At 41.7% G+C, this 13,763-nt stretch overlaps 2 protein-coding genes across 2 annotated transcripts; one reads left to right on the top strand and one right to left on the bottom strand.

Moving 5' to 3' along the window:
* Positions 1-544: 544 nt before the first annotated feature.
* Positions 545-1,998, bottom strand: mis12 (MIS12 kinetochore complex component). Its single transcript, XM_085353670.1, has 2 exons — positions 1,579-1,998; positions 545-820 (listed from the first exon to the last, which is right to left on the bottom strand). Exons 1-2 carry the CDS (start codon positions 1,996-1,998, stop codon positions 545-547), a joined length of 696 nt encoding a protein of 231 aa, XP_085209796.1.
* A 1,001-nt stretch (positions 1,999-2,999) lies between these two features.
* ppm1g (protein phosphatase, Mg2+/Mn2+ dependent, 1G) lies at positions 3,000-13,283 on the top strand. Its single transcript, XM_085353660.1, has 14 exons — positions 3,000-3,121; positions 3,377-3,513; positions 4,417-4,486; positions 4,583-4,668; positions 4,846-4,975; positions 6,534-6,645; positions 6,921-7,120; positions 7,869-8,044; positions 8,131-8,262; positions 8,744-8,846; positions 9,207-9,338; positions 9,496-9,625; positions 9,809-9,908; positions 11,579-13,283. Exons 2-14 carry the CDS (start codon positions 3,403-3,405, stop codon positions 11,774-11,776), a joined length of 1,680 nt encoding a protein of 559 aa, XP_085209786.1. The 5' UTR covers positions 3,000-3,121; positions 3,377-3,402; the 3' UTR covers positions 11,777-13,283.
* The last annotated feature ends 480 nt before the right edge of the window (positions 13,284-13,763 follow it).

Here is a 13,763-nt window from a genome sequence, read left to right as displayed (position 1 = left end):
ATTATTGGACAAGCAGGGGGAAAAAAATATGGATTTTTCAATAATATTCGCCTGACAGGCAAAAATGACAATGATATTTGACTCTCCTTCTGGGAGAAAAGAAAAGATATTTGGGTTGTGTCATGAAGGAAATCCAATTTAGAAATCTACAATTTGTGGAAAAAGGAAGCAACTGAATGTAGCTTTACAATTTATTTTTTCTTTTCTGAACTTTTTTTTAGCTTCTGCAGGAGAGCCTGGCAGTAAAACTTTGAGAACTGCTCCCATACAATACAACCCCTTTGAATATTAACTAAAAGGTTATTAAACAGACTCAACTGCATATATGGGCTTTATTATTTACATTACACTTTTATGGGGAAAAGGTGATAAAGCTGTCTGCGCCTTCTCAGAGTTGCAGTGTCTTTTTAAGGATAACAAGTGGGGTTTTATTTGTGTTTTCACAATATTTCCATTTATTTATGACCAGTGGTGACCAAAATGAATTGACAAACAATTGAAGAACTTATTAATTTGGGCGACAGACTTTAAATATGAGTTCGGTTCATTGAGGAGCTGTGCTGCAGACCAGCACCGCCCTTATGGCCTCCTGCAGTTTCTTTACAGACTCCATCACCAGTCGAAAACTTTCATGGAAGTTGCCGTTACCTTCCCTCACCCAGGCTTCCTGGAGCTCACTGACCCATGTCAGGATCTCGTCCAGCTGTTTCTGCACCTCCCTCTGCTCTTCTAGCTCAGCTAGCAGGGCCTGTCTGGCACAGACTTCTGCTTCATAGGCTCTCTGGAGGTCCACCAGGGAGGACTCCAGCTTCAGTACCTCCTGGACCATGCAAGATCCCATTCAAAGCAAGGGGGAGAAATATCAGTTTTAATCATGCTTTGAACAATCATGATGAATTCAATGTTAAAATGAAGTTAGAACAGGTTTAATGCCATTAAAAAGTTGCTCGTATTCTTGAAATTTCACAGATATTCATAACTCGGTGTCCACTTAGTAAACCTTCCTGATTTTCCTTCCTCTTTTTTCCCACAAAAGTCTGGGTTTTAGTTTTACTGCATTTAAGTTGATTTTTAACACTTACTGCAATTAAACACAGTTAGGTCCATAGGTTTTTGATCTACACACTTGTATAATTTTGTGCTTGTACATTTCCACTATCAAATGCAGAACTGCAAAACTGATAGGACAGAACTTCAGAGTTTCTTAATTCTTCAGTGGCCAGGTCAATCACCTGATCTCAACCCAAGAGAGCATACTTTTCAATAATTGAAATTATTGGGAAATTAAAGAGAATACGGCATTTAGAAGTTATGCTGTCAATTGCTGAAACCAACTACCCAGATCTTCTCCGATTTTAGCTATTGGTTTTAGCTAGTGTTTGAAACCTGCTATATAAATAAACGTGCTATATAAACAAACATGCGTTGCCTAGGTCAACACCCAGATGTTTAACTTGAGGTTTTCCGACTTAAATAGAGATTAATGGAACGAAAATGTGCCAGGGTTAGGGTTTTAACATTATCTTAGACATACAGAGCCCTAAAAAAATAATCAACTCCATTGGCCTCCCCACCCACCTGGATGTCTTGGGGGTTGTTTTTGTGCGACTGATCCTCGGGTAGCAGGACGTTTGGCGGCACGGAGAAACAGTGGCTAACCAGCAGCCCATCCATCCGCTTTGACAGCTGTTTGAACCGCTCTTCGAGGAACTGCTGCAGCTTTCGGCTGCACTCTCTAGCCCGGGACCGGAGCAGTTCCTCAGTCCCGTCCGGTTCCCCTTTACTCAACTGCCGCACGCAAACCTTCTCCACAACGGGCAAAATTTCGTACAAACAATCCAGAAAAGCACTGTGAACACGGATCATGCAGGTCTGCGGGGTGAAGCCGAAAAACTGCGTCTCATACAGTTTTAGCTGAGCCGGAGAGAGACTGTCCGCCTCTGAGACGTCCTCTCCGTTGACATCCATTACCTCTGCTTCCCGGGTTTCCCGCGCCATGTTCAATCGCTAATTGTCCTTCTTTCTTTCTTTCTTTCTTACAGTTATATTGGCGGTTGGCAAACAAGTGAAAGGTGCATTACCGCCACCAACTGGTATGGAGTATGGTCTGGAACGAATTGTCCTTCTTCTTCCTGGTCATAGTTGAGATGTTTTCGGGCAGCAAATGTAGAAATGGATCTTTACCGCCACCAACCGATAGAAGTTGTTAATGACAAATAGGAAATTCTTAATTTTAATCTAGGGGTCTTTTTTATTTATAAAAATTTCACACTTTTGGAAATACCACATAAAATACAAACACTTCACTCACAGCCAAAGTATATGTTTTTATTGTAGTAGCAATAAACGTAGGCATTAATCCCTCCTTATGCTAGCTGTGTGGAAAAAGTTTCGGTTGGGGTGAGGGGTATACATCTGCAGATGATGTGATGTTAAAACTGGTCCTTTCTAGAGCCTGTAGACCACATGTGTCGAACTCCAGGCCTGGAGGGCCGGTGTCCTGCAGGTTTTAGATGTTTCCTTGATCCAACACAGCTGGTTCAAATTGCTAAACTACCTCCTCAACATGTCTTGTAGTTCTCCAGAAACCTGCTAATAAACTAATCATGTGATTTGGGTGTGTTGACCCAGGGTGATATCTAAAACCTGCAGGACACTGCCCCTCGAGGCCTGGAGTTCGACACCCCTGCTGTTGACAGTTTCATTTTTGTATTGTTTTTTTATCATCTTAAAAAAATAAAGTATAACGTCTAAAAAAAATAAATAATAAATAAAATAATTTCTTTTTAATTTAAATTTATTAAATTTATTTTCAACTTTAGTTTTAGTTAATAACTCCGCTTATTCAAATTTAAAAAACAAACAAACAAACAAAAAGTTGAAAAGATTTTCTGTTGATTAAACAATGCGCATGACCAAAGCGTGTGACGTGGCCCTCTGACACGCCCACCTTGTTCGAGCGAAAGGGGCATGCGCGCGCATTCACTTCCTTCGCGGCTCGTGCTTCTCTCTTCTCTGTGTGTGTTGATAGCGGCTTTTGCTTCCACACGTGCAATCATTCCTATGTGAATCTCTTTCTGTTTGGAGCCGCTTTTAAACTTTTCCTGCGCCGTCACAACAGGTAAATCAGCCGTCGGTGTTAGGCGTTTGATTTTCCCCGCAGCTGCGCAGCCGCTCGCGCGGGGGCAGAGGTTACCGCTGGAAGTTTAGCCGGGTTTAGCATGGTGGTATTAGCTAGCCGCTGCGCCTACTTTTTGTTGTGGTGTTGCTAACGTTAGCCAGCTAGCACCCGCAGCTAGTAGGGACAGGGTAATGTAAAATGTAACGTGAACATAAAAAAATGTGACGCTTCTTTCTCCTGTTGTCTTCCCTCCAGGTGTAAAGCCATAGAAACGGACCACCATGGGGGCATATCTGTCTCAGCCTAGCACCACCAAGACCTCTTCAGATGGCGGCAACAGCAACATGAGCTACGGTTTCTCTGCCATGCAGGGCTGGCGGGTCTCCATGGAGGTGAGGCGGAAAATGAATAAACGCATCAGAGACAGTGGTGTTGCTGCTGTGTTTGCCAAATGAAACGAAGCGAAAAACATTTTACTGGGTTATAAATGAGAACTGCAAGACATTTCTGTTTTGTTTGTTTGCTTGCGCGGAGCTCAAAACCTCTAACCTTCTTGCTGGGTCATCCAAATTAAGCTTATACATATTTTAGCTCCACTCTCCACTTTGATTGCCCAAGAGTCCCATCTCTGCTTTTTGTGGATGATGTGGTTCTGTTAGCTTCATCAGGTGGTCATCTCTAGGAATGGGAAATAGCGCCATTGAGTCTGAGGCCATGGTTCATAGGCAGAAATGTGTGGAGAGTCAGGGACAATTTGCTGCCCCAGGTGGAGGAGTTTAAGTATCTCAGGATTTTGTTCACAAGTTAGAGGACAGGGGACCAGATCATCAACAGATGGATTGGGACAGAGGCTGCAGTGATGAAACCTGAGTTTAAAAGTTAAACTGTTGATTTACTGTTTAATCGGTGTCCCCTCATGACCATTCCCTGGATAGATTGATAGATATTATCTTATCTACCTTTTAATTATTTCATTCTAGTTGGGACTTCCTATGGCGCTGTTAACATATTTGCTTTGCAACAACTCTCAGTTACTTTACTTTCTGTAACCGCTCCACCTCATTATCAGCACGTGCAAATAAATCTGTAATTGCTTCATGGAATTTGCAGATGAAAATGCTCCCTGGACTGAGGTTGTTCTTATTTTAAGTGGGTTTTTTGTTTTGTTTTGGGGGTTTTTTGTTTTTTTAAAGAAAAGAAACTTTGTTGCTTAACAAATATAAAATACATTGGTCTCACCTAAATTTCATGTTCACTGTGATTTTGATTTTTATCCCCATCTTTCTTTGTCACAGGATGCTCACAACAGTATCCCAGACTTCGATGAGGATACTGCCATGTTTGCCGTGTATGATGGACACGGAGGTAACGCACTGATTTGAAGTTTGTTTGTTTGTTTGCACATCAGAGTACTATGTGCACACACTTCAGTTCATTTATATTACTTATTTTCCATTTTAGGTGAAGAGGTAGCGCTGTACTGTTCAAAGTACCTTCCTGACATCATCAAGGAGCAGAAAGCCTACAAAGATGGCAAACTTCAAAAGGTGAGATGCATCAAGAAATGTTTGCAGGACTTAAATGAGTTTGAAGAAAAATGCCCATGACCACATGCTGCTTGGCTGTGGTATACTTAAAGCCATATTAGAAACGGTGTATTATGAGGGCATGGTTGCCTCTTCTCTGCTCTTACAGTATCAACATGTTTGAATTTCGTTTTCCAGGCACTGGAGGATGCCTTCTTGGCCATCGACGGCAGGATAACCACAGAGGAAGTCATTAAAGAGCTTGTCCAGATCGCTGGACGGCCCACCGAGGAGCCACCCACTGAAAAGGTGGCAGAGGAGGACGATTGTGAGTACACCACTGCTTGTGACATTTCATGTGGATTCTAGTGTCAGTGAACACATAATAAATGCTTATCCTTTTTGAATGATAATGCAGAATTGTTAGTATATGACATAAATTACAATATAATAAACCAGGAACAATGTTATTCTTACCATAGATAAAATCTGTCCGAGCCTGAAGTTACACAACAGAAAAATTGATGTCTACACTCACATTTCGCGGTGTGCTCCTGCTAAGTGTATAAGGGCTTACAGCTGTCCCACAGTCACAGTTTCATACTGTAATATTTTATCTTTGACATTTGTTTTGCGCTTCTCCCGTTCCCGGTGAATTCCACTATCACTCACTTCTCTATTCCAGCCCACTTGTGCAATCAATATTCAGCAATCACATACATTATAGGCTTAGTCGGGGTCTTGGAGTACTGCACGGGAGCGCATCTTGAGTGGGTGAAAACCCCTCTCCTCCTTTGCAGGGCTGAAACTTTTAATTAATGGTATGTTCACAACAAACGCAAAGTGAAGTTTTAACTCTCACTACTTAAAACGTGTGCCTCCAGCAGCCAATGTAGTGGGAGGACTGCAGCTGATAGCTAGTTACACTTTAGACTTTGTTTATAATCACACTGAGCAAAAATGTTACATTTGATGTGAACGCATCATAACATATCTATCACATCTTCATAAGTAGTACGTTGCTTTGCTTCAAGTGCTCACTTGCAAGTTGAGACTTGTGTGTTTCATGTCATCAGCAGTAACTTTCCACGTCAAGGCCTTAAATCGCTTAATGTCATTATCTCTGGTCACTACTGTTCACATCCTGTTTGGATCCCTCTTTAGACAAAAGCACTTGAAAAAGGAGAAGCAGCAATCTGGAAATTTAGGGAAAAAAGGTTAAATAAAATCAAAGGAATGCAACGTGTGCTTTGCTGCAAGCCAAGATTATTCTGTGTTTTAAAAATAGGTTAATTATTTTTTGGACAGTGATTTATGGTCCCCTCTAAAAAGCACAAGTTTGAAAGACATTTGGTGCTTTAAGTTCCCCGAGTGCAAAGAAAGTTGTTTTTTCTTTGCTTATTTTGTCATTTGTCACAAAATGCTCTCCGGTTTCTGCCATGTTGTGCTTTTTTGAATTCTCATTCATGCCTACAGCTGTGCAGACAGATGACATCATTTAAGTCTTTGAGGATTTAGTGCTTATAGACCTTGAGGTGGTCATTACGATTGGGCCCATATGAAAGATGAAGGTCATGTGCAAGTGTACTTGTGCCTGGATTTGTGTTTATGCGATTATAATTTTATTGTCACTTCAACAACTTAATGTTTTAACCGTAAACTTTTGGCACAACAGCATTCATCTTGTTTTGTTTGCCCTTCTGTATTTATTCAAAGTGCATTGACTGTAACTACTCAAATGATCACCAGCAATAAAAATCAAACCAAAAAATTTGTGGGAATACAGCAAGTAAATTATATGCTTAGAGTGCGTGCACTATTTGTAGCTTGAATCTCTGACGTCAAATGATAATACAAGTAATTCTGTTTTCTTTTCCTTTTCTCAGTGGACACAGAGGAGGCAGCTTTGCTCCACGAGGAGGCCACGATGACTATAGAGGAGCTGCTGGTACGATACGGCCAAAACCGCAATGCTATCAAACATGCGGCCGCCATGAGGTACATCATTAAAGTTGTTATGATTTATGTGTGAAGTTTTCACCTGAAGAAAGTAGAAATAAAAAAAAAAATAGAAATGTTACTGCAAGAGGTCATGTCATGCAAGTTAATCGATACTGGTGTCAGATATCTCACAATTGTTCTCCTCTTGCCACCTTTTCAGCGGGTCAGAAATTCATGATATCCAACAGTCTGGATGGTTCAGCTACTTGTTTCATGTTGGTCGGCACAATTAGAAGCTGCAAGAATGAATTTTGTTTTGTTTTAAATCTTAGTGTTTCAGCTAAGAAGGGCTCCAGTTCGCAGCCTGAGTCCTCAGGAGATAAGGGGGACGGTTTGGAGGAGCAGAAGAAAGAGGGGCTAAATGGAGAAGTGGAGGAAAGCAATGAGGAAACAAAGGAAGGCGAAGGAGCAGCGTGCGGGTCTAAGCTACGAGCCTGTCGGCGAAGAGGAGGTGGCGAAGGCAGTGGCTCAGGTACAGAGATGTTCAGTCGGTCTATTGCAGAAATTCTAGAACTGCAGATCCAATTTTAACATGTTAAATGCATATGAGTGTCTGTGTTTTCACTCAGTGTTAAGCACACATGGATTTTGCAGTTGTATCAGCCATATAAGTATATTGGACAACTTAATTGTGTTGGGGTTTTTTTAATTGTTTTTTTTTTTTTCTTTTTTGTTAGCCCTTCTAGCCTTATGACCATTGAGCTTATGTCATAGCAACATCCTTTCGTCTACAAATCACAAATATCACTAATTTGAGCAACTTTTTCAGAGTGTTTCTTCTTGCTGCTTTTAGCCTTTTCTGATCTCTTCTTTCACACCCTGAGTCTGACACAGAGCCACAGTGTACCGTCACCTCAGTATCCTCCATTTTTGTTTGTGTTGCATACAAATTACATCACAGGACTTTCGGGCCACCTTGCTGGAACCATCCCACACACATTTAGGTGGTGCTCTTTGTATTCCAAAATGACCGAAACAGAGTAAAGTAGAATATCAAGCTGAGTAGATGCTGGTGGAAAACAGGCATTGGACTGTAGCTGGTGGTGGGCCTCCTTCACCAGAAATCTGCTGAGGTCATTGTAATCAGAACGTGCCGCGTGAACAAAGATGTCGGTTCCCAGCTGCAGTCTAGTCTGCTCAAAAGTAGATGTATCAGTCAGTGCTCTCTCAGTGTATTTATTTTCACTCTCTTATACATTTTTCTTTTCTCGTTCCTACAGCTGACAGTGGAGCTGATTCAGGAAGCTCCAATGGTGAGGAAAAGGCCAGTAAAGCAGAAGGAGATGCAGGCCCTTCCTGCTCCTCTTCATCCTCAAAGGCTTCAGGAGATTCGAAGTCCAGGTTTTTTGATGATAGCGAGTCTGAAGGAGAGGAGGAGGAGGCTAGTGAGGAAGAGGTGAGACTAAGGGAGTAGAATATTGGAATTTTTTGGGCTGTGAAACTTTACTCTGAAACGCCAGTGTAATCACTGTTTTAACTCAGGATGTCAGTGAAGATGAAGATGGTGACAGCAGTGAGCTGGAAGAAGAGGAGGATACAGAAGAGGGAGAAGAAGACTCTGAGGATGAAGAGGAGGAGGAAATGTGTCTACCTGGAATGGATGGCAAAGAAGAGGTGTGTTGTAAAGACTTAAGTTTTATTTTTGCTGTTTGATGTATTTTTTTATTGGTTTTATTAAACCAAAAATGAGGTTTGTTTTCAACAAATGGTCATTTGTACATCTTGTTAAGTGGAAGAAATTTTGATGACTGCCTCAAGCCTTGGTTATACTCTGTTGCAGACACGGACAGCTAGAGACCCGGCAGCTTATCAGTCATTCTTGTTATACTTGTTTGAAGTCTGCCGCCTGGGGCACGTGGATAGTTGGTGCATTGTAATGTTAATTCTCTTGGTCACAGAAAACAGACCGAAAGCTGGACATCCATGTCTGATGGCAAAAATTACGTATCACATGCCTGAGTGGACATGACACAGACCATTTGATTTGAATCAAATCAAATAGTCTCATTCATATGAAAGACGGTGGTTCGGTTACATCGTTATAAGCCCTCGTAGTTTTGGCAGCGTGTTACAGCTCACGTGTTTGTGTTTACAGCCTGGCTCAGACAGCGGAACCACGGCCGTCGTGGCTCTGATCCGAGGGAAACAGCTGATTGTGGCCAATGCTGGAGACTCTCGCTGCGTGGTGTCTGAACGCGGTAGGTCCAAACTATCTGATTCAAGCACTGAGTTATAAAACAGTTGTCAAAGCTGAGGGTTTCTGGCATAGTAGTGACTCTCCCCACTGCTAATGTGCAGCATACAGTATGTTTATATTGTGTGTTACGTAAGAAATAGGACCCAGGATTTCTCCAGTGCCACGATAAAGATTGAAAACCTCTTAGCTAAATCAGTTGTTGTGGTACCTCCTCCAGCAGCAGGAACCTTGACCTTGCTTCTCTTATTTATTCTCTGATGTTTTACTGAACAGTTTGTTGAAGGATCAGACTTGGAGTAAAGGTGGATTTCTGCACAGTCTTTATCTAATTTGTGAGCACTCTGTTTCTGTGTGACTGCAGGCAAAGCTGTTGACATGTCCTATGACCACAAGCCAGAGGACGAGGTGGAGTTAGCTCGCATCAAAAACGCTGGAGGGAAGGTGACGATGGATGGGCGTGTCAATGGTGGACTGAACCTTTCCAGAGCCATTGGTAGGTGACTCTGAAACCTTCAGATTATTAATATTCGGGTTCTTGGAATCACTCCTATTCATTTTCTTTTGAATATAGTAGCAGTTCTTCATTGATGTCCAGTGTTTGCATGTTCTCAACTGCAGTGACCAAACTTAGTCTGAACTCTGACTCTCAGGTGACCACTTCTATAAGAGGAACAAGTCTCTGCCACCAGAGGAGCAGATGATTTCTGCAATGCCCGATGTTAAAGTTCTGACACTTAACGAGGACCACGACTTTATGGTTATTGCGTGCGACGGCATCTGGTGAGTGTAAATGGTTATTTGCCCCATTACCGGTAACTAATTTCAGGGGTGTTAGTAAAATGATGTCCAAAACTGGAGCTAGTCAAATAATTTTGTAATTTGAGACAAAAAAAAACGGACACCAAAGTTACCATGTTTTGATTCAGCTGTTTAAATCCCGTTTGTGCTTCTGTGTGTTTGCAGGAATGTGTTGAGCAGTCAGGAGGTGGTGGACTTCATCAGCGAGAAGATCAAACCAGACCAGAATGGCAAAACCAGAGCACTTTCCTCGATTGTGGAAGAGGTGAGCATGAAGGAAAAACTCAGATTTTATATTGAAGTACAGTGTAGTCATCAGGGATTAAACAATGCTCTACTCAGCAGCAGGGCAAAAACTAAATGGATAAGCGATAGATATACAGTTTTTGTAAACAATTAGATCTAAGAGTAGAGCATTAGAACTAATCACATAGCATTTGCTCTTAGAACTATTAGTTCTTCTGCCACACAGAGATAAGATTGTGGAAATTTAATCCATGCAGTAGCTTAAAAAACACTTGTGCAGTTCTCAGAAGCCAACATTGTGTACAGTCATGTGAAACAGTTTTCACGGGACTCGGTTCTTCACAGTTCCACAAAGTACATCCCGTGATTCAGGAACTGTTACAAACACCTTCAGCAGCAGGAACTTGGAAGTAATTATTTTCTGAACGATTCGTCTCTCACATCATTTTAGAGCAATTTATGCTCGCTCCTCTTTAAAATGCTGCTTCAGTTCATAGAGATTTGTTCATGCACAGCTCTTTTAAGGTCCTGCCACAACATTTTAAACAGATTGGGCTCCTTTTTCGATTTGCTGCTGTGATTGGGTTCATTGTCCTGGCCTCACATCTGGCTCTAGAATACTTTGGTATGCAGAAAAGTTCATGGTTGTCTCAGTGACTAGAAGGTGTTCAGGTCCTGTGGCTCCAAAACAGCCCAAATCCTCACCCCTCCACCACCGTGCTTAATAGTTAATGTGAGGTGTTTGTGCTGATATTTTCACCGAATGTGGTGCTGCGCATCCCCTCCAAACATCTCCACTTATCTTGTCTGTCCAATTGATATTGTTCCAGAAATCTTGAGGTTTGTTCAGACGCACCTTTCCAAACCTAAGCCATGCTACCATAGAGAGAAGACGCTTTGTCCTGGCAGCCCAACCAAACCTGTTCCAATTCCAATTGTGCTGTCATGAACTTTAATATTTAACATGCTAAGTGAGGCCTGTAGTGTCTGAGATGTAGCTATTGGGGTTTTTATCCCTCAGCTGTAAAAGGCTGATGGGGTATTGCTGTCACCCCAGTTTGTGAATGAGTTCGAATCTCAGTGACCTTGACCTCAAGGTCAGAGGCCAAGTTTTCTGAAAATCTTGTGAATGCAATAACTTGAGAACAAGGTTATGTATTTTCATATCAGTACCATAGATGTGTCTACTGGGAGGCTGAGGGGTAGCATTGGCCATCGCCAGTATTTCAGGCTCTGTCATCATGTGACAAAGTACTGTGTATCGCCTGCCTGCTACCAACACACCATCATGCCAGCTTAATAAATTTTTTCACATCCATCCATGTCGCGTCAGGGTTCTGTCTCGTCAGTGACAGGGAGTTGGAAATAAGTATGGCCTACGATATTCCTGTGAAAGAGCGCACCTTTCAGGAACAAACCTATAACCGCTCACCCTTGTCATTATCATCCTCATGCATGCAGGGGTTAAACTGATCTATAATGTGGCATTTGTACAATGTTCGATCTCTTCCTTTTAATTGATAATTTATTCTTAGACTAGTCTTTTTCTTCACATTTAAGTGACAAGTAAATTAGTTACCAGGAAAATCACAAGTAATCACTGTTGTCTGTCTTACTGCCTTAATTGCCTAAAAAATATTGTCCAAGGTCTCAGTCTTCAATTTCAAGTTTCACATGTCCTCCTGACAGCTGTTGGACCACTGTTTGGCCCCCGACACATCTGGAGATGGGACAGGATGTGATAACATGACTTGCGTCATAGTCACCTTCCAGGCACACCCGTCTTCCACAGATTCGGACGACACAAAGAAGAGGAAGCATGCAGAGGGAGAAGGGACTGAGCAGGAGGAGAATGGAAATGACAGCAAAAAGGCAAAAAGTGACTAAAGAGGAGACGAGAGAAACTGTCCCAGACGGAGCAGCTGGTCCCACGCTACCCCAGACACAACACAGAGACACATTCTGTTCAAAATTAAATCCTGACCTCACAAACGTCATTTCACCCTGAAGCAGACATTAGAAAAGCTCTGCCGAACTGAGACCATGAGAAGTTCGTTTTTTTTCCTGTGCTCTGTTCTTGGTGGATTTTCAATTAAGACACACCCTGCAGTAGTTTCTTTTGATTGATTCAGCTGGAAAGAGATTCTTAAATTCACAAAAGGCACACACGAAATACCACATCATTTTCCAACCAGTAGGATGCTGCAGGGGGGGAACCAGTCTAAAGAGTCAGATGTGTAGATCCCTGCAGACAAATGCGGCACTGTTGTTTTTTTTGTTTTGTTTTTTAAATCACTTTTCACGTAGCAGGTTGTTTTGGTAAAATTTTGATCAGTTTGTGAAGTTATGAGTCTAATTCATGTTCACGTGTGTGACACATGCACTTCCATTGTGGCTTTGCAGTGTAAATTTTGCCGTTTTAGACTCAGATGTTGCCAACCATGAATTCTTGTTTCACATCCTCTTCAGACACACTGAACCCAGAGTGCTGGAATGGATGCTGGTTGCTACGCTGTAACTGTATAAGAATGAATTGAACGAGAGGACTCCCAAAGTGAAGCTTCAGGATGCAGTGAGAATGGATGTGCTGGTTTAGCTCTGTCAGTTTGTGTAGCTCTGCCCATCAGGATGAGGACCACACAGACTCTTGTCCAGTTGCTCTAATTTGCCATTTATATTTTTCTCCCTTTAGCACTCTTTCACAAGTAAGGATAAAGATATATATATTTTTTAATTTCAGTCTTGCTGCTGATGCAACAGCCCAACACCTCACCTTATCTTGCCTTTCTTCATTCCTGGTTTTGTGTTTTGGTTCATTTCAATTCTGTTTCCAGCCAGGGTTTTTGAGCTTGTGTGCTTTCCATCAGTAAGATTTGATAGCAGGGGAACCGAGGCCTTTAATGTCCATCCAGAGAGAAGTGGCGATTAGAGCCCGGGACCTATCTTCACCTCAGCTACTCGCACGCCGCCTGTCTCATTCCCACTATAACTAATTTTTAAGGATATCTTTAGGATGCGTTTTAAGTAAAAAGTATTTCCACTCAGCTGTTTGTTTTTCATTTATGATAATCAGTCCTCTGGCAGTTTTTCTAACAATTAAAAAAATTAAAGTCTTTTTGTGAGCACACTCTGAAATCTCCTTGACGCTGGACTGGGGGAAGGATGCACAAGGTTTTTTTTCCTGAGTGGAAATACAAATTGAGGTTAAGAAAACGGTGTAGACTTTTTTTTTTTTTTCCCCAGTCTCATTTAAGACATCGTGTGACTGTAAAGTTGTTTCCAGTGTCCTATCTCGTCACCATGCCCTTTTTTCTGTACATAGTTTTTTTTCAATACTTGTAATTGAAGAAATGGAAAATGCTTTTTCTTTGTAATTGTGAGTCGGTGTGACATTTTGGTGCATACTCTTTTGACACCAGTATGTAAGTACATACAAATACATTTTTTTAAATAATCAACCGTATTTGTGTGTGTGCGCCTGTTATTTATTGTTAAAACCAGATTCATGTTTGTTTGGGTTTTTGTTTTTTTGGGGTTTTTTCCAAACATTTAAGGTGGTCAAGCTGAGGTCACTGGAAATATTTGTGGGTTTTTGGTTTTCATTAATTTCAGGTAGTCCTTTTTAATTCAATTCAATTTTATTTATATAGCGCCAAATCACAACAAAAGTCGCCTCAAGGCGCTTCATAGATACAGAGAAAAACCCAACAATCATATGACCCCCTATGAGCAAGCACTTTGGCGACAGTGGGAAGGAAAAATTCCCTTTTAACAGGAAGAAACCTCCAGCAGAACCAGGTTCAGGGAGGGGCGGCCATCTGCTGCAACCGGTTGGGGTGAGAGAAGGAAGACAGGATAAAGACATGCTGTGGAA

The sequence above is a fragment of the Diplotaxodon limnothrissa genome, linkage group LG1 (assembly GCF_057381915.1).
Source record: "Diplotaxodon limnothrissa isolate DT_005_m linkage group LG1, D_limnothrissa_male_GT1.1, whole genome shotgun sequence".
Lineage (NCBI taxonomy): Eukaryota > Metazoa > Chordata > Actinopteri > Cichliformes > Cichlidae > Diplotaxodon > Diplotaxodon limnothrissa.
Note: the sequence above shows the minus strand (reverse complement) of the source record. Positions and strands in the feature narration are given on the sequence as shown.

Coding starts and splice junctions, on each gene's coding strand:
- mis12 (XM_085353670.1), bottom strand. CDS start 1,998: ATGGCGCGGGAAACCCGGGAAGCAGAGGTAATGGATGTCAACGGAGAG. Junction 821..1,578: donor ACAACCCCCAAGACATCCAG/GTGGGTGGGGAG, acceptor TGCATGGTCCAG/GAGGTACTGAAGCTGGAGTC.
- ppm1g (XM_085353660.1), top strand. CDS start 3,403: ATGGGGGCATATCTGTCTCAGCCTAGCACCACCAAGACCTCTTCAGAT. Junction 4,669..4,845: donor AAGATGGCAAACTTCAAAAG/GTGAGATGCATC, acceptor TTCGTTTTCCAG/GCACTGGAGGATGCCTTCTT. Junction 8,847..9,206: donor CTGCGTGGTGTCTGAACGCG/GTAGGTCCAAAC, acceptor GTGTGACTGCAG/GCAAAGCTGTTGACATGTCC.